Genomic DNA, 19,968 nt, shown 5'->3' with positions numbered 1-19,968 from the left:
GGAAACAGGAAGTGTCCTAGCCGCAAAAGGTTCCCCCCGAAACCTCTGCCTCGAGAACACTTCCTGTGCCGCCTCCAAGCAGCGCTTCTACACAGACACAGTTCCGGGGCTAAGGGAGAGGGAGCCGAAGCGCGATTCTGACCCCGCCCACGAGGGTCAAAACACGGCGCTGTTTTGCGCTAGTCTTAGCCACACTTCCGGCAAGAGCTGCTAAAATTGTTCCGGTGCATATTGATTCAAAGCAGAAGAGGAAAAAAAGGGTTCTGCTGCGCTAGCCTCGGTACTTTAGCGACGCTTTTCGTGCGGCTCCCTGAAAAACTTCCCAAGGCAGATGGAGGGAGTTTCATTCACTCCGTGTACTGAGGGAAACGTGGTGGAGTATAAGCGGATTTGGGTACTACAAAGCTTGCGCATGGCCCTTCTGTCCTCCCGCCTTCCAGTTCTTGGTGATCTGGCCCCAAGCTAGCAATGGCCCGGTATATACCGTAAACCTGCCTGGCGTCCCCTGTCATTAGCACCCACAGAAACCCTTGCAAGATGTTTCTCCGCCACCTTCGCCTGCTGTGTCCAGGTAAACTTTGCCTTCCTCCCGGGCGAGAAGAGCTCCCGCCCACTTCCGCTTGCCAGCCCCGCCTCCCCCTCCCCCCCCCCCCCCCCGCTGGGTCCTAGTGCCTGCCTCTCCCTGGCAGTGTCCCGGGCTCCGTCGGCGAGAGCGGCCGCCGCTGACGCCGCGGAGCCAGCCCAAGTTCGTTAAGGTAGGAAATGCCAGTGGGAAGCCGCGGGGACCCCCGGGCCGCCCCAGCCCGGACGCAGTCTGAGAGGCCTCAGTTTCTCTGTGGTTGCAGAGGGCGGATGGGGTTGGCCTGGCGCGAGCAGCGCGGGCGGGGCGGGAGGAGTGCGGCCCCGGGAGGGCGCCGGCGGGCTCCGGCCCAGCGGGTCCTAGAACCCGCCGGCTGTCCCCGCGGGCCGGCTGCTGCGGACGCCGGGGCTCGGCCGGCGCGGCTGCCCGCCTTGCGCGGTGCGGGCCTTGGGGGTCCTAGAGCCCGCCATGTTGCGGGCTTTTGTCCCAGGCGCGCGGGCTGCCTAACCAGGTCCCCGGCGTCTGCGCCACCCCTCCCCGGCCGAGGTCCTGGCCGCCCCTCCCGCGGTCCTAGAGAACGCCATCTTGCAGGCCTTTGTCCAGCGCCCGGCCCTTGGCCCATTCATTTGCTCGTTCTCTTCTTCGTTCGCTCTTTCTTGACTCGTTCTCCAAGGCAACGTTTTGCTAGCCTTCCGAGACGAGTCCGCCCAGGGCTGTGCCCTGCGGGTCTGTCTAGTGGGGGCGGCGACGTGTGGACAGCTGCAGGGAGCGGGAGGCGCAGGGTTTCTGCAGCCCTAGGCCCCCTCTCAGCGCGTCTCCTAGGCCCTAACGCCCTTCAAAAACTCCCACGTACTTCAGAGACCGCATTTTACTGATGAGAAAACTGAGGCCCAGAACGCCGTGGCACCCTTACCTCTACTGCCTATTAAGTATTCTTGAGGGCACTGGGGAAGGGGGGCATTTGAAGGATGCAAAAGAGTTTCCCCATAGGAGAAGGCCAGCGAGGCTCCGGAGATAAGAGAGAACTGCAGGTGGAGGTGCGTTTAGGTGACAAAGTTTGAGAATTGAGGCTGGAGCTTAGTTTGCTGTTGGGACGGAGACACTGCTGCGGGAGCTGAGGCTGAAGAAGTGGGTTAGGGTTAGATTGTGAATTGGCCAGTTTGGAGGTCTAGGAGATGATTAGCACTCACTTCTGCATGGTTCACAGTTCCCTATTCATCTCAGCAGGTCTCAGGGCTACCTGTGTACACATGGGGAGACCAAGGTGCAGAAGGGATAAAAAGTGATTCCTTTTTCACTTCATGCCAGCTTGCAGGGTCCTAGCCTAAGTTGTCTGGGAATGAAATCAGTGCATCTCTGGCATTTACAGGCTGTTCTGGCAGCAGGCAGCAGGCCTGCATCTCCCTTCTAAGCCAGTAGTGAAGGAAGCAAAGTCAAGCCTCCCTCACCAGAGCAATGAAGCCACCGTGGGATATTGGGGTGATATTTGGACCTTGTGAACTTGGATCAGCAGAGAAATTCAGCTAATAAATAGTTGTTGACAGATATTCTCACAAACCCCTACTATGGGGGAGGCAGAGAACATACCACCCCACCTGAGTTTGAATTCTGTCTCAGAGCTTGATTCATTTACTTTGTTCTGGGGCATTAGCCACAGTTCTAGGTGTAGGGGATACAAAATAATAAAGGTTCCTGGCTCTTTGCCAGCCTAGACTCTGGTGCTGCTGGAGACCAAGAATTAATAATCCAGCCATAAAATGTGTAAGTGCTACCAAAGCAACAATCAGGAGAGAACGAAGAAGTTTGAGAGCCAGACCACCTGGCTTTGAAAACTAGTTATGGCCATGACCAGTCTTCATTTCTGTGTGCCTCAGTATCCCTGTCTATAAAATGGGGGAAATAATACTGTTTAACTTTGTTCAGGCCAACCATAACAACAACAACAAAACCCCACACAGGCTGAGGGGCTTAAGGAACAGAAATTTATTTCTCACAGTTCTGGAGGCTGGGAAGTCCAAGATCAAGATGCTGGCCAATTTAGCTCCTGGTGAGGAGTCTTTTTCTGGCTTGTAGATGTCCACCTTCTTGTTATGTCCTCACATGGTCTTCTCCATGCATGTGCACCTTCAGTCCATTGGAAATTTCTAGGCAATTGTGAAGCTTAGCTTGAGTAATACAAACAAAATGCATAGAATGATACCTGGCCCGTGATAAGCTTGCAAGGAATGTTATCCAGATGAGCACCATAAGAGAGACTAAAGAGGAGGGGACAGTGATGAACAAGGATGCAGATAGCGTTAAGAAAGGTGGTCAGGAAATCCTTTGAGGAGGTGACAGGGCTGAGGCCCAAATGAAATCAAAGAGATAGCTACACAGTGATCCTCCGGGAACAGTGTTTCTGGCAGAGGAAACTACTGGTACAAAGGCCCTGAGGTGGAAAAGAATTTAGCTCTTTTTGGAAGGGAAAGCGAGCCTGTGTAGGTCAGGCCTAGTGAGACCACAAAGAGGAGTGAGAGTGAGGTAGGCAAGAGTTAGAGCCTTGCTGGCCAGGGAAAAGATCCTGGCCTTTGTCCTAGGAGCAGTGGAAAGTCTCCTGAGTTGACTCATAAAACCCAAATGAATACAGACTGGTAGAGAAAGAACCCAGCCCACGCACCTGAAGACTTGGATTTGAGTCTGGGCTTCTTGACTAGCTAGGTGTCCTTGAACAAGTATTGTCCCTTATGGGGGCCTTAATCTCCATATCTGAAAGAGAGGTGTAGTAAAAATGCCTCTCTCAGAGGCTTTGTGAAGACCTAAGGATAAGTCTTTGGTTCTTAAGTCTTCTGTGTTGGCTGGCATGACCCCAAGAGTGTATCTGAAGTACAGATTTGTGAATCTAACCCCAGATTCCCTGATGATTATTCTCATGCGGGGGCAGGGGGGTCACAGATCTGACTTGGAGAAACATCAGTCTAGGGAGTGATGGGTGGAAGAGCCCTTAGTGAACAATGAAGTGAGCTAATGGTAGGATTTTAATTAGGGCTTCGCCTATGTGGTCCTCTGCTCTTCATGGAGCTGGGCACCTGGTGTGTCCCTTCCTTTTCCTCAGGGAAGTGCTTTAGGAGGAGAGATGTATACCTCTAGCTATCTGGTTTCTGGTTCACAGAGAAATACTGAGGCTTGGAGCTTGGAACCCAGGGGTCAAGCCTTCTGAGAGGGAAACAGCAGCATAAAGGGTGCTGGTTCTGGTCTCAAGGCAGTTCCCTGGGAATGAGAGAAGATAAGATGTGGCCTGAACTCAGTGTTCTGGTAAGTGTAGGGCTGGCCCAGGCAGCAGACAAGTGTGGGAAGCCCAGAAAGCCAATCAAGAGCCCAGCAACTCAAGGCAAGTTAAGCAGTTGGATTCAAGTCCCAGCTATGAGTCTAGCTTTGTGACCATGGGCTAGTCACTAAACCTCTTAGAACCTCAGTTCATTTGTTCATAAAATGAGGACAAGAACCTCCATCTTAGGAAACTGTGAGAGAATTAAATAATGTAGCAACACACTCAGCAAAGTGTCTGGCTCTAAGAAGACTCCTAATAGTTTAGGGCAGTTATTGATATAACTCACCCAACACTGTGAAGTAAGTACTAATATTACTTCCATTTTTCAGATGAGACAATTGAGGTACTATGGCATGAAGTAAATGGCACAAGGTTACAGCTAGGAAGTGAGTGAGACAAGATTGGAAGCCTGGCAGTTTGGCTTCAGAGATGGGACACTTAACCACAAAGCTACATTGTTTCTCTGGGCCTGTTTCCTTCTCTGTAAAAAAGGAATATATATAACAGAACTCTCATGGTGTTGACATGAAGTTTGAGTTAATACATATAAAGAGCTTAGGATACTGCCTTTTATTTAGCAAGTGCTCAGTAAATATGAACTATCATTTTTATTAAAGAGAAACTTCACCAGTCAGACTGTCCAGAGATGTCTGGAAAGGAGGTAGTGACTGCCTCCTCCAGAGATAGCGAAGGATCCTCTGGAAACTCTAGGGGGTTTCAAGCCCAGGGAAGGTTAAGCCTCATGCCCTTTAACTCACCTTCCAGCCCCAGCATTTAGTGGGAAAAGTGTGGGGGAGGGAACATAAAACAAAACAAAACAAACAAACAAAAGAAAAAACAAGCTGAGGTTGGAACAGAGTTGTGTGGGATTGGGGCCGAAAACCATAGAGGAGATGCAGGAAGAGCTTCCTGGGGAAAGTGGGGCTCAAAGGAAGGATTGGTGGGATTTGTAATAGACAGGAAGGACCTAAGGGTTTGCATGATGTGATGGAAGTCATGGAAAGTTATTGAGCAGGGGATACATGAAACTTTACGAAGAAGATTCTGGCTGCCTGTATACATAGCATGTATGTGTCTAGGGGCAGAAGACTGATGCTGGGCCACTAGGTAGAAGAGTGCTGATTTTAAAGATGCAGCAGCCCTTGCCACTTACCCCAAGGGCTCCTGTGGGTCATAATTTTGAAGCTACCCACCTCTGAGGTATACAGCTGAGGAAAGAGGTCTAGAAAGGAGCACTAGATTCAGGCCTTCTGCCTCCCAGCCTAGCTTCTGGACACACCTGGCTCCCTCCCCTGCCTATAGCTGCATCCTTCCCCCTCACCCTGGCCGCCCCCAGCAGCTGGTGCTGAGCATTCCCTAAGTGGATCTGCCCATAATCCTCTTCTTTTCATCCCCTAGGGAGGATGAGCTGGTGTTAAGACTAATGCATCCATTAATCCTATTTCCTCCCAGCCATGATCCCCAGGAGCAGCTGGGTGGGGGGTGTCTGGGCACTGAATGAGAAAGAAGCTGCTTTAGCTAGAGCAAGTGCCCCAGGAGACCAGGCTAAATCAGATATATTGATTATGACTGAGACACTTCTAACTTCTAGAAATGGCTCAAGCTGCCTTGAGAGTAATGAGCTCCCCATTACCAGAGCTATGGGAGCAGGAGCCCAACAGCGATGCCAGAGCAGAGGGTGGACCAGGATTCCTGTCTGGGGTGGAGTCCCTTACAGCTGTGCAAGGCCAGAATTCAGTGGGAACAGTTGCTGCCTCTGACTAACCAGAGGGGAAAGACAAAATACATCCGCTGGGGACCTATCACTTCAGACAGACAGTGCCAGTCGCCAGTTAGCCCACTAGCTCTGCCTTCTTCTGGACCTACCTCTGTCTTCCCTGGGCACTTGACAGCCTTCAGGGCAGACCCGCATCTGGGTAGCCTCTGTGCCTGCAGCCTGTATAGGACCCTGTGCCCTGGCACAGGCCTTAGACCCTGAGCTGAAGGAGGAAGATGGTGAGATGGATGGAATCTGGGCTGTCGGGGAATGCAACGGGGTTTAGAGCCCCTCTGAGGTTACCTGGACCAACTTCTTTCATCAATGAACAGACCAGGGAGGACATCCAGGGCAGAGTGTACAAGCCAGGAATGTTTGGAAGGAGGGATATGGCCATCCCTGGCAGGAAATGCAGATAAGACAGAATTTTCCCCCTTTGAGGCCTTAGCAAATTGCAGAGAGATGTGGCTTGTGTCTCACTTTGCTTCTTTCCTAGAGAAGCTCCGCCCATTGAAGCCATGGAGGTGGAGTCTGCGGAGGCCCCGTCCTCTGCCCCTGGCTACAAGCGCTCCGGCCGCCGCTACAAGTGCCTGTCCTGTACTAAGACATTTCCAAATGCGCCCAGGGCAGCGCGACATGCTGCCACACATGGTCCTGCAGACTGCGCGGAGGAGGTGGCGGATGCGATGCTGAAGCCAGAGACAGAACCCAAAGCAGAGGATGCGGGCGGGGACAAGGTGTCAGGTGCATCGGCTAAGCCTCGGCCCTATGCATGCCCGCTGTGCCCCAAGGCCTACAAAACAGCACCCGAGCTGCGCAGTCACGGTCGCAGCCACACTGGCGAAAAGCCCTTCCCTTGCCCTGAGTGCGGCCGCCGCTTCATGCAGCCCGTGTGCCTGCGCGTGCACCTGGCCTCACACGCTGGTGAGCTGCCTTTCCGCTGCGCTCACTGCCCCAAGGCCTACGGCGCGCTCTCCAAGCTCAAGATTCACCAGCGCGGTCACACTGGTGAGCGGCCCTATGCTTGTGCCGACTGCGGCAAGAGCTTCGCTGACCCTTCGGTGTTCCGCAAACACCGGCGCACGCACGCAGGCCTGCGGCCCTACAGCTGTGAGCGCTGCGGCAAGGCCTACGCCGAGCTCAAGGACCTACGCAACCACGAGCGGTGAGAACACCTGAACTGGGGTGACCGGGCCCTGGGGGTGCGGGGAGAGCTGGCCAGTGGGGCGGAGGCGGGGCAAGGCTGCCCTGTGGCCAATAGGGCCTGGGGCGGAGCCTCAGTCTCAGCCAATGGGAAGGTGGGCGGGGCGGGGCAGACTGCGTCGGGAGGGAGCTGCTGGGACCTAACTGGCCTGGGTCCCTGGACAGCTGGAGAGAGGGCAGGGCTGGAAGTTGTGCAGCTCAGAGGATCGCTGGTGGAGGCCAGTAGGTGGGAGTGGAGCCTGGCTGTGGTGTGCAGAGCGGGGTCTTCTCTGGGACCTAGGCACCCATCCTGAAGGTTTCCTACTCTGGGGTGCAGCCTCGTGGTCCCCAGGGATGTCGGGAGCCCCTGCCGTACCGTGCAGACAGGCAGCAGGGGTCAGATGATAGGCCTGCCACCTTCACGTCCCGTCCTCCGTACTCCGCAGGTCCCACACGGGTGAGCGCCCCTTCCTCTGCTCGGAGTGTGGGAAGAGCTTCTCCCGCTCATCTTCGCTCACGTGCCACCAGCGCATCCATGCGGCACAGAAGCCCTATCGCTGCCCAGCCTGTGGCAAGGGCTTCACGCAGCTCAGCTCCTACCAGAGCCATGAGCGCACGCACTCCGGCGAGAAGCCCTTCCTGTGCCCACGTTGCGGCCGCATGTTCTCCGACCCCTCGAGCTTCCGGCGCCACCAGCGGGCGCACGAGGGCGTGAAGCCATACCGCTGCGAGAAGTGCGGCAAAGACTTCCGGCAGCCTGCAGACCTGGCCATGCACCGGCGGGTGCACACGGGTGACCGGCCGTTCAAGTGCCTGCAGTGTGACAAGACGTTTGTGGCGTCTTGGGACCTCAAGCGCCATGCTTTGGTGCACTCAGGTCAGCGGCCCTTCCGCTGTGAGGAGTGCGGGCGAGCCTTTGCCGAGCGAGCCAGCCTCACCAAGCACAGCCGGGTGCACTCAGGTGAGCGCCCCTTCCACTGTAATGCCTGTGGAAAGTCCTTCGTGGTATCTTCAAGCCTGAGGAAGCACGAGCGGACCCATCGAAGTAGTGAGGCTGCAGGGGCTCCCCCGCAACAGGAGCTGGTAGTGGGGCTGGCACTGCCGGTCAGCGTGGCGGGCGAGGGCTCTGCAGCCCCGGGGGCAGGTGCAGGCCTAGGGGACCCTCCGGCAGGGCTGCTGGGGCTGCCCCCGGAATCAGGTGGGGTGATGGCCACCCAGTGGCAAGTGGTGGGCATGACGGTGGAACACGTGGAGTGCCAAGATGCTGGGGTTGGGGAGGCTCCTGGTCCCTTGGGAGGGGCAGGCGAGGTGGGGGGCGAGGAGGTGGATGAGAAGCCACCGCAGTTTGTGTGCCGGGAGTGCAAGGAGACATTCTCCACTCTGACGTTGCTGCGACGGCATGAGCGCTCACACCCAGAGCTCCGGCCCTTTCCCTGCACCCAGTGCGGCAAGAGCTTCTCTGACCGGGCAGGGCTGCGCAAACACAGCCGCACCCACAGCTCTGTGCGCCCCTACACCTGCCCCCACTGCCCCAAGGCCTTCTTGAGTGCCAGCGACCTGCGCAAGCACGAGCGCACCCACCCTGTGTCCATCGGGACCCCCACGCCCCTCGAGCCCCTTGTGGCTTTGCTAGGAATGCCTGAAGAGGGACCAGCTTGAGGCCCATGTCCCCTACACCTCACTCCCAGGAGCCCAGACCTCCTAGGAGGCCTCCTGAACCTCTCTGCCCCAGCTCACTCTTTAAACTCCAGATCCTTGCCCACCCCCCCCCCCCCAGGCCGCTAGCTCTTCCTTGCCAACAAAGAGCTGGGGACAATGGAGGCGGGCAGCAGCTGTTGAGAGACACGTGTCACTCTGAGTAACACTCATTAAAGCATTTACTTTGACACTGAGTTGTCTTCTGTGTTTCAGTTGGGGGAAAGGGAGTGGGATTTTGGGCATCAGATAAGGTTCAGTGAGACTGCTAGAATGACAGATTAGAAACTAGAGGGTCTTTGGCTGCAATGTTTCCCAAAATATATTTTCAGAATATCTTGACAAAAGGTTCCCTGGTCAGGGAAGTGCAGGAAATTCCCTGTGCCCTTCTTGGGGATTATTGATGATCAAAAGTGTATTAAAGTCACTGATAAGTCCAAAAATGAACAAATCTACTTATCTTTGTTTAGTCCATTGTTATTTCATCATGGAAACCTTTTACTGAGTATTTCTGTCCTTTTACAGATAATACACTGAGGTCCAAAATCAGTACATTTCCTGTATACTGCAATAATCTACTCGTGGGATAAAAGGGTTCCATTCATAGTGACAAGAAAACCCATAAACGGTGAAGGAATAAACCTTATAAGAAATATGCAAAACACATATGAAGAAATGTATATCACTAAGTCTTTTTTTTTTTAAGATTTTATTTATTTATTCATGAGAGACACAGAGAGAGGCAGAGACACAGGCAGAGGGAGAAGCAGGCTCCATTCAGGGAGCCCAATGTGGGACTCAATCCAGGGTCTCCAGGATCATGCCTTTAGCTGATGGCGGCGCTAAACCACTGAGCCACCTGGACTGCCCCTATCACTAAGTCCTAACTGAATGGAGACATACCATGTACCTGAATGGAAAGACATTATCAAAAAATGTTGATTCTTGGGGTCCCTGAGTGGCTCAGTTAGTTAAGCGTCTGCCTTTGACTTGGGTCATGATCCCAGGGTCCTGGGATCAGGCCCTACATCAGGCTCCCCGCTCAGTGGTGAGCCTGCTTCTGCCTCTCTCTCTGCCTGCAGCTCACCCCACTTGTGCTCTCTCACTTTCTCTCTGTCAAATAAATGGGTAGAATCTTTTTTTTTAAAAAGGCAGCCCAGGTAGCTCCCTGCATGGAGCCTGCTTCTCCCTCTGCCTGTGTCTCTGCCTCTCTCTCTCTCTCTCTCTCTCTCTGGGCCTCTCATTAATAAATAAATAAAATCTTTTTTTAAAAAAGGAATTTTAATCCTTAAACTCAGTATCATCCAAAAAGGGTTTTTTTTTTAAGATTTTTAAAATTTTTTATTTTATTTTTAAAGATTTTATTCATTTATTCATAAAAGACACAGAGAGGCGGACACACAGGCAGAGGGAGGGGAAGCAGGCTCCATGGAAGGAGCCTGATGTGGGACCCAATCCCGGGAATCTGGGATCACGCTCTAAGCCAAAGGGAGCCGCCCAACCACTGAGCCACCGGAGTGTCCTTTTTTTTTTTTTTTTTTTTTTTTTTTTTTTTTTTTTTAAATTTTGGAGAGCATTGCATGAGTGCGGAGGGGGTAAGAGGGGCAGAGAAAGAGGAGAGAATCTCCAGCAGACTCTGCACTGAGCATGGAGCTCAATCCCACAGCCCTGAGATTGTGATCTGAGCCTAAATCAAGAGTCGAAGGCTTAACGGACTAAGCCACCCAGGCACTCCCAAAAAAGTATTTTAACACAACTTGAACACCCAAAATTCCTATGTAATATATTTTTAAGAACAAATGGGGGTGATGTATTTGACATACTAGATAAACACCAACACACTGAAGTTAAAGCAGGTTATTATTGGCACAAGAATAAATTAGCCAATGGAGTGGGGGGAAAGATTTAGAAACAGCCTTATTTTGGGGAGTTTATGATAAATATGATTATTCAAATCAGTAGGGGAAAGTAGGCTGTTAAATTACAATCATATCCATTTTCTGGACTGCTACATAACTAAAGAAAAAGAAGCCCCATGTTTAGTGTAAATTGGTACAACCATTTGGGAAAATGATTTGATCATGTATTAAAAAGTTAAATGCAGGGGATCCCTGGGTGGCTCAGCAGTTTAGCACCTGCCTTCGGCCCAGGGCGTCATCCTGGGGTCCTGAGATTGAGTCTTGCATTGGCTCCCTGCATGGAGCCTGCTTCTCTTTCTGCCTGCGTCTCTGCCTCTCTCTTTCTCTCTCTCTGTGTCTCTCATGAATAAATAAAATCTTTTTTTAAATTTTTTATTTATTTATGATAGGCACACAGTGAGAGAGAGGCAAAGACACAGGCAGAGGGAGAAGCAGGCTCCATGCACCGGGAGCCCGACGTGGGATTCGATCCCGGGTCTCCAGGATCGCGCCCTGGGCCAAAGGCAGGCGCTAAACCGCTGCGCCATCCAGGGATCCCTAAAATCTTAAAAAAAAAAAAAGTTAAATGCATATACCCTTTGACTCGGCAAGCACTCGTCAAAGAATTTACACCAGAGTTCTTTTTCCACTTCCATGGCAAAATTGAAGAGAACATTGTTCAGTGCAGCAAAATTTGTGATAACCAGGAATACCCTAAGTGTCCATTAGCAAAGGACTAATGAAGGCTAGCCACTCTAAAATATATTATGCAGCTGTTTAAAAAAAAATGAGACTTATTAACCCATGTTGTTGAAAGATACCCCAAAAATATGTCAAGTGAGAAAAATAAGGTGGTTAGTATTCTCCCATCTGGGCCAAATTACACATTAGTACTCAAATTCCTATAGAGTATCTTTAGAAGAACACTCAAGAACTGATTTTGGATTATAAAGCTCAGCCACAAGGTCCTTCCCAATTTGTAAGCCAAAATGAAGTCAAAGGTTAGAGTGAAGCAGATCCTCCTTTCCATGCTCTTATCAGCGCTAGACCAAGCTGGCAGCCTCAGGAAGTGACCAGTGCACAGCCCATCTCCAGGCCCACATGCCAGTCGTAGGGGACTTTGCAGCTGGGAGAGTCAGGACTGTTAACACCAGGTGGCTTTCAGGAGCAGAAGTATCAAGGATCTCCCTGATGTCAGGGACTTCACTCAGGGTTGTCATGCCCAGTCCTCAGACGGTAGCTTTAGAAAACGTTCTTATTCTTGCTCCCCATGGCAGGACAGAGGGCCCACATGGCAAGAGCAGGGACTAGGGTGTCATGGCTGCATGAAGAGACACCAGTTTGTCCAAGGACACTCACTGCCCAAAGCAGGATAAGCACTGACCCCAGACCTTCTACCTGTCCAGGTTGGACCCAAAGGCTGACAAGAGTCCAGGACAGAAACAGACTGGACTGGGGTATTGGAAACGGGGATTTTGCTAATTAGCAAACTTGATTTGTGACCTTGAGCAGGGTGATTTATGTTGGGAATGATTAGGCACCTTTTTAAAAGTTGGAATGGAGATACCATATACCCTGATCAACATATACCCATGAGTATCTACAAAGAAGGATGAACCGGGTCCTATGAAATGTTTAGAAGGGGTCCACAGCCTCTGCTCCCTTCCTGGGACCAGACAGCGCACCCATCCCTTGGTCCTTCTCTGATACCCCAGACATCCCATACCCCAGCCCCAGTTCCTGCTTTCTAAGGACTCAGACAATCTGACTTTTTAAAAAAATTATTTTAGCAGCTTTATAAAGATATAATTAACATGCCATACAATTAACTCATTTAAATTATCCAACTCAGTGGTTTTTAGTATATTCATGGGATTATGCAACCATCGCAATCTAATTTTAGAATTAGATCCATCGCTTGAAAAACTCCATATCCATTAGCTGTCACTACCTATCACCAACCTCCCCCTCCCCGCAATTCCTTTCCCTTAGCCATAGTCAATCACTAATCTACTTTTTCTCCCTCTAGAGTTGCCCCTTGTGGACATTTCATGCAAACAGAATCAAACAATATGTGGTCTTTGTAACTGGCCTCTTTCACTTAGCACGATGTTCTCAAGGTTTAGCCATGCTGTAGCATATGTCAGTACTCCATTCCTCTTCATTGTCAAATAATAGTCCATTGCATGAAGATACATTTTTTTTAATTTATTTTTTTTGGGGGGGGGCGGCAAAAGAAGGGGGAGAGAGATTTTTTTTAAAAGATTTTTTGTTTATTCGTGAGAGACAGAGACATAGGCAGAGGGAGAAGCAGGCTCCCTGCGGGGAGCCAGATGTAGGACTTGACCCCAGGACCCCGGGATCACCACCTGAGCCAAAGGCAGATGTTCAACTAATGAGCCATCCAGGTCACAGAGAGAGAATCTAAAGTAGGCTCCACACTCAGCACCTAAGTCTAACAAGAGGCTCGATCTCACCACCCTGAGATCATGACCTGAGCTAAAATCAACAGTTGGCTGCTTAACCAACTTTTACTTTCTGGATGCCCTTTGAAGCACAAACGTTTTTAATTTTGAGATCTTATTTACCTATTTTTTCTTTTGTTGCTTCTGCTTTGTGAGCCATATGTAAGAAACCATTTCCTAACCCAAGATCATGAAGATTTATGCCTATGTTTTTTTTTTTAATTTTTATTTATTTATGATAGTTACAGAGAGAGAGAGAGGCAGAGACACAGGCAGAGGGAGAAGCAGGCTCCATGCACCGGGAGCCTGACGTGGGATTCGATCCCGGGTCTCCAGGATCGCGCCCTGGGCCAAAGGCAGGCACCAAACCGCTGCGCCACCCAGGGATCCCTATGCCTATGTTTTTATCTAAGAGTGTTAGAAACATTTATAAAGTTTACAATCTAGTTATAAAGTTACAAGCTTAAAAAATTTATAAAATTTTGGGGGCACCTGGGTGTCTGAGTCAGTTAAGCAGCCAACTCTTGATTTTGGCTTAAGTCGTGATCTCAGAGCCCTGGGATGGAGCTCCAGGAGTCAGCTTGAGGATTCTCTCCTTCTCCACCTGCCCCTCCCCCCACCCCCACCCCCTGCACACATGCTCTCTCTCTAAAATCTTTTAAAAAATTATAAAATATTTTGTAAACTATAAATGTTTTATAGCTAAAAGCTCTTATGCTTGGATCTTTGATCCATGTTGAGGTAATGTTTGTATGTGTTTGAGAGGAGTCTGATTTCATTCTTTTGTACATGGATATCCAATTGTCCCAGCACTATTAGTTAAAAAGACTGTTCTTTCTCCATTGAGTGGTCTTGATACCCTTGTTGAAGATAAAGTAACTGCACACATAGTTTATTTCTGGAATCTCAACTATATTCCATGAATGAGTGAATCTATCTATCTATCTATCTATCTATCTATCTATCTATCTATCTCAATCATCTACCTATCTATATCTTTGCTTTCTTTATGCTAGTACCACACTACTTTGCTTATTGTAGCTTTGTAGTAAGTCTTATCAAGTGATTCCTCCAAATTATTCTTCCATTTCATTTTTTTCTGGATTCCTGCGTTTCCATAAGAATTTTGGGATCTACTTGCCAACTTTTTCAAAAAAGAAAAAGAAGCCAGGATTTTGATGGGGATTTCATTGAATCTGTAGATCAGTTTGAGAAGTGTTGCCATCTTAACAATATTAAATGGGTCATTTAATGGGTCACAGGACCCATGAACTTGAGATTTAAAAAATCTATTTCAATTTTAAATTTCTTTTCACAGGGTGTTTGTCATTTTCAGTATATAAATCTTACTCCTTTTGTTAAATTTATATCTAAGTATTTTATTCCCTCTGTTTCTATTATAAATGGCATTATTACTTCATTTTTGGATTGTTTCATTGCTAGTAATGAGAAGTAAAACAGATTTTTGTACATTAGTCTTATATTTTGCAACCTTGCTAAACTAGCTTATTAGCTTTAATAGTTTTTGTATGTGTATTCCTAAGGGTTTTCTATATACAAGATCACGTCATCTGGGTAATCTACTTCTTCTTTTCCTTTTTTTTTTTTTTTTTAAAGATTTTATTTATTTATTCATGATAGTCACACAGAGAGAGACAGAGAGGCAGAGACACAGGCAGAGGGAGAAGCAGGCTCCATGCACCGCGAGCCCGATGTGGGATTCGATCCCGGGTCTCCAGGATCACGCCCCGGGCCAAAGGCAGGCGCCAAACCGCTGCGCCACCCGGGGATCCCTACTTCTTCTTTTCCAATCTGGATGTCTTTTATTTCTTTTTCTTGCCTAATTGCTCCAGCTAGAACTTTCAGTACAATGTTAAAGGGAACAGATACCCTGATCTCAGGGGGGAAACATCCAGTCTTTCATCATTTAAGTATGATAATAACTATGAATTTCTTATAGATGCCCTTTGATACCTAGAAAGCTAAGGAAGTTTCATATTATTCCTAGTTTCTTAAGCCTTTTTATTTTTGTAATTAAAGAGTGTTGGATTGTGTCAAATGTTGTTCTTTATTATATTCAGAATTAGGGGTGCCTGAGCGGCTCAGTCAGTTAAGTGTCTGCCTTTGACTCAGGTCATGATCTTGAGGTCCTGGGATTGAGCCCCATGTAGGACTCTCTGCTCAGTAGAGAGTCTGCTTCTCCCTCTCCTTCTGTTCCTCCCTTCCGTTCATGTTCTCTCTCTCATAAATAAATAAATAAATAAATAAATAAATAAATAAATAAATAAATAAATAAAATCTTTAAAAACATATTCAGAATTACATTAATTGAAGGGTGCCTGGCTGGCTCAGTTGGAAGAGCATTCAACTCTTGATCTAAGAGTTATGAGTTCAAGCCCTACATTGGGTGTAGAGATTATTTAAATAAATAAAACTTTAAAAAATCACATTAATTGATTTTTGGATGTTAAACCAACTTTGCATTCCTGAGGAAAAAAATCCCACTTGGTCATGGTGTATAATAATTATTAGATATTGATAGATTTGGTTTGTTAGTATTTTGTTTTTTTTTTAATTTTTTTAATTTATTTATGATAGTTACAGAGAGAGAGAGAGAGAGAGGCAGAGACACAGGCAGAGGGAGAAGCAGGCTCCATGCGCCGGGAGCCTGATGTGGGATTCGATCCCAGGATCGCGCCCTGGGCCAAAGGCAGGCGCCAAACCGCTGCGCCACCCAGGGATCCCCTTGTTAGTATTTTGTTAAGGATTCTTTTTTTTTTATGATAGTCACAGAGAGAGAGAGAGAGAGAGGCAGAGACATAGGCAGAGGCAGAAGCAGGCTCCATGCACCAGGAGCCTGACATGGGATTCGATCCCGGGTCTCCAGGATCATGCCCTGGGCCAAAGGCAGGCACTAAACCTCTGCGCCACCCAGGGATCCCTTTGTTGAGGATTCTTATAAGAAATATTGATCTGTAGTTTTCTTGTGATGTCTTTGTCCAGTTTTATTATATGGAAAATGTCCAGTCTAACTTCTGGCCTTCATTTTTCTTCTGTCCTAACTTCATTTGCCTCCCTGGCTATCTACCAGGATGGTCCCAGGTAGTGAGTATACCTTGGGAATGCAAAATCATATGCCCTGCAGCTGGAGCAGTAGCATCACTTCTCAGTCTGTATTATGGACTACGGTCATCATCCCCTTCCCGGCCAAATGGCTGGATGAATTACAGGCTTCTCACAAGAGAATGCTCCAGGACCAGAGCCAAGGAGGAAATAGGGGAAGGCATCAAGCTTTGTAGGTGGGGCAGTCATTCTGGATTCAACCAAGGAAATTTGGAGGCCAGTTCTCAATTATCTACACATAGTCCACTCTCAACAGAAATCCTTCCACCTGGGATCCTTCCTTTCAGCCCCTATCCCTGCTCTGACCTACCTACCTACTACTACTTAGCAGACTCCAGCAAACAAAGAAATTTGTTTGTTTCTTCCCATTCTTGGGGCCTTTGCACTTGCTCTTCCCTGGGGATAGAACACACTGCCCTAGATTTGCTCATCCCTGATGTTCTTTCTCTTCATTCAAGTCTCAGCTCCAGTCACACTGTATTAGGTTTCTATTCCTACATATTAAATAACCACAAACTTAGCATTTTAAGAACATTACCCAGGGCATCTAGGTGGCTCAGTCGGTTAAGTGTCTGCCTTTGGCTCAGGTCATGATCCCAGAGTCCTGTGATTGAGCCCCCATCTATGGTCCATCCCCAGTGGAGAGCCTGCTTCTCCCTCTCTGCAGCTCCCCCTGCTGGTGGCTCTACCTCTCTGTCAAATAAATAAACAAAATCTTTAAAAATAATAATAAATTAAAAAATAAAAAAGATTCATTTATTTACTTGAGAGAGCACCAGCAGGGGGGCAGAGGGAGAAATATACTCCCCGCTGAGTGCAGAGCCCAACGTGGGACTTGATCCCCAGACCTTGAGCTCATGACCTGAGCTGAAATCAGGAGTCGGAAACTTAACTGACTGAGCCACACAGGCGCTTATTTCATAGTTCCGAAGGTCAGTAGTGTAGGCTGACTCAGATGGGCCCTCTACTTAGGGTTTCACAAAGGCAAAATCAAGGTCTTGGCCAATCTGGGCTGTTATCTGGAGGCTCTCCCAGAGAGTCCACTTCAAGATTTATCCAGCTTATTCACTGAACTCAGCTCCATTTGTCTATAGAACTCAGGTCCATTTTCTTTTTTTTTTTTTTTTTTTTAATTTTTATTTATTTATGATAGTCACACAGAGAGAGAGAGAGAGAGGCAGAGACACAGGCAGAGGGAGAAGCAGGCTCCATGCACCGGGAGCCCGACGTGGGATTCGATCCCAGGTCTCCAGGATCGCGCCCTGGGCCAAAGGCAGGCGCTAAACCGCTGCGCCACCCAGGGATCCCCTCAGGTCCATTTTCTTTGCTGGCTGCCAGTCAGAGGGTGTTCTCAGCTTCTAGAGGCTGTCTACATTACTTGGTGTGTGTTTGGGGGAGGTGGTTCAAAACTGGCAATGACACATCGAATCCTCCTGTTTTGAATTTCTCTGACTTCTGTCTTCCTCTTCTGTTGCTAGCTGGAGAAGCTTCTCTGCTTTTAAGAGTTCGTGTAATTACATTGGGTCCACCTGAATAATTCAGGATGCTCTCCTTAAGTTTAACCAATTAGTAAACTCAATTACATGTGCAGAGTCCCTTTTGCCATTTAAGGTAATATGTTCACAGGAGATTAGGGCATGGAATCTTTGGAGGCCATTATTCTCCTTACTACAGTTCAATCTCTAGCCCTCAAAGCTTTGTATCTGTTCCACATGCAAAATACATTCACTTCCTCCCAAGTCCCTAAAAGTCTCATTCCAGAGGCACCTGGGCCGCTCAGTCAGTTCAGTGTCTGCCTTCGGCTCAGGTTGTGATCCCGGTGTCCTATGATTGAGCCCCACAACCAACTCCCTGCTCAGCAGGGAGCCTGCTTTTCCCTCTCCCTCTGCCTGCTGCTCCACCTGCTTGTGTTCTTTACCTCCTCTCTCTGTCGAATAATAAATTTTTAAAAATAGTTTAAAAAAAAAGGTCTCGGGACTCCTGGGTGGCTCAGCAATTGAGCATCTGCCTTTGGCTCAGGGTATGATCCCGGGGTCTGGAATCGAGTCCCGCATCGGGCTCCCTGTAAGGAGCCTGCTTCTCCCTCTGCCTGTGTGTGTCTCTGCCTCTCTCTCTGTGTCTCTCATGAATAAATAAAATCTTTAAAAAAAAGTCTCATCCTATTACAGTATGAAGTCAGAGTCCAAAAAAATCCCATACAAATATTATCAAGCCCAAAGTTCTAAATTTCATTACCTAAAAGTAAATGCAGATGAGGGCTCTGGGTATAATCCTTCCTGGAGCACTATTCCTGCCGTCTGTGGACCTTTGACACTAAAGAGACGAGTCATGTACTCCCAATGTGCAATGGTGGGACATGTATAGGATAATATAGACATTCTGGTTCAAAATTAGGAGAAATGGAAGGTAAAAAGGAGTCACTGATCCAAAGCAATTCCAGAATCCAGCTAAGCAAATTCCCTTACGTTTCCAGGCCTAGAAGGAATCCTCCATAGCTCTATTCTGCACTGAGCTCTCAGGTCTGCCCTTTGGATTAGTCACATTCTCTAAGAAACCATTTCTGACTACCTATTAGCACAGACATCTCCAACTCCTTGTCATTTTTTGTCATAGCATGCTGCTTAATTTTTAATAACACATGTCATGGTTTTGATACCTTAGTGCTTTCTTTCCTTTTTTCAAAGATTTTATTTATCTATTTATTCATGAGAGACACAGAGAGAGGCAGAGACATAGGCAGAGGGAGAAGCAGGCTCCCTGTGGAGAGCCTGATGTAGGACTTGATCCCAGGACTCCAGGATCACACTCTGAGCCAAAGGCAGACGCTCAACCACTGAGCCACCCAGGTGTCTCTCTTAGTTATTTCTTTGTCCTTCCAAAATATAAACTCCATGAGAGGCTGAGACCTTGTCTGTATTTTCACCTTTGATTCTCCAGCACTTTCCATAATACCAAGTACGTAACTCTTGCTCAATAAACCTTTTATGAATAAGTGAATGAATGACTTAAATGTAGAATGAGGCAGTACGGTAGGCTAACAATGACCTCCTAAACATGTCCACATCCTAATCCCTGGAACCTGAGAATATCATTTTATGTGACAAAAGGGACTTTGCAGATGTAATTAAGCATTGTAAAATGGGAAGTTATCCTGGAGTATCTGGGTGGGCTCAAAGTAATCACAAGCATCCTTATAAGAGGGAGACAGGGGGCGTACCTGGGTGACTCAGTGGTTGAGCGTCTGCCTTTGGCTCAGGTCGTGATCCGTGATCCGGGGCCCTGGGGATAGAATTGCGCATCGGGGTCCCCACAGGGCGTGTGCTTTTCCCTCTGCCTCTCTCTCTGTGTCTCTCATGAATAAGTAAATAAAATCTTAAAAAAAAAATAAGAGGGAGACAGGAAGGTCAGAATCAGAGCAGAAGGTGATGCGACAATGGAAGCTGAGGATGGAATAACGTTCTTTGAAATGGAGGATGAGACCACTAGTCAAGGGATACAGCATCCAACAGAAGCTGAAAAATGCAAGCAAATGTTTCCTCCAGAAGGAGCCAGCCCTGCTAACTCCTTGACTTTAGTCCAGTTAAACTAATTTTGGATTTCTGATCTCGGGAATATAAAAGAATAAATGTATGGTGTTTTAAGCCACTATGTTGATGGTAATTTGTAACAGCAGTAATAGGAAACTCCTACAACTGGGATGGGCTAACACCAATGGTGTATGGCTGTAACTGCTGGTGGCCCCCCAATATTCATTCTTCCACAGTTAGATTGTTTCCTGGGAATAGTTCCCCTGTTCCCCTAGAACTTTTATCTGGACAAAAAGCTTGCCCAGGGTGAAGATTCTATTTCTTGGCCATGTGACTACATTCTGGCCAATAGGATTAGAGCAGAAATTCTGGGTACAACTTCTGCAATTTAGGGTAAAGGACAAGCCATGCCCTTCACTTTTCTGCTTTACAAGG

At 48.2% G+C, this 19,968-nt stretch overlaps 1 protein-coding gene across 4 annotated transcripts; it reads left to right on the top strand.

Moving 5' to 3' along the window:
- Nucleotides 1–25: 25 nt before the first annotated feature.
- ZNF668 (zinc finger protein 668) lies at nucleotides 26–8,713 on the top strand. 4 transcript variants are annotated; one of them, XM_077907385.1, is made up of 3 exons: nucleotides 26–571; nucleotides 6,145–6,808; nucleotides 7,272–8,713. In XM_077907385.1, exons 1-3 carry the CDS (start codon nucleotides 538–540, stop codon nucleotides 8,482–8,484), a joined length of 1,911 nt encoding a protein of 636 aa, XP_077763511.1. In that variant the 5' UTR covers nucleotides 26–537; the 3' UTR covers nucleotides 8,485–8,713. The 4 variants fall into 4 exon arrangements, with proteins under 4 accessions (XP_077763511.1, XP_077763513.1, XP_077763512.1 ...); XM_077907387.1 differs by having other exon boundaries at nucleotides 27–571; nucleotides 6,140–6,808; XM_077907386.1 differs by lacking the exon at nucleotides 26–571 and adding an exon at nucleotides 618–755 and having other exon boundaries at nucleotides 6,140–6,808.
- Nucleotides 8,714–19,968: the final 11,255 nt, after the last annotated feature.

Source organism: Canis aureus, chromosome 8 (genome assembly GCF_053574225.1).
Source record: "Canis aureus isolate CA01 chromosome 8, VMU_Caureus_v.1.0, whole genome shotgun sequence".
Lineage (NCBI taxonomy): Eukaryota > Metazoa > Chordata > Mammalia > Carnivora > Canidae > Canis > Canis aureus.
The sequence above is the reverse complement of the archived record's forward strand: the minus strand, read 5'-3'. Positions and strand labels throughout refer to the sequence as shown.

Bases quoted from the DNA above. Each gene is read 5' to 3' on its own strand.
- ZNF668 (XM_077907385.1), top strand. From the start codon at position 538: ATGTTTCTCCGCCACCTTCGCCTGCTGTGTCCAG. The intron at 572-6,144 runs GTAAACTTTGCC...TTCCTAGAGAAG, and splicing joins CCTTCGCCTGCTGTGTCCAG to CTCCGCCCATTGAAGCCATG. The intron at 6,809-7,271 runs GTGAGAACACCT...CGTACTCCGCAG, and splicing joins GACCTACGCAACCACGAGCG to GTCCCACACGGGTGAGCGCC.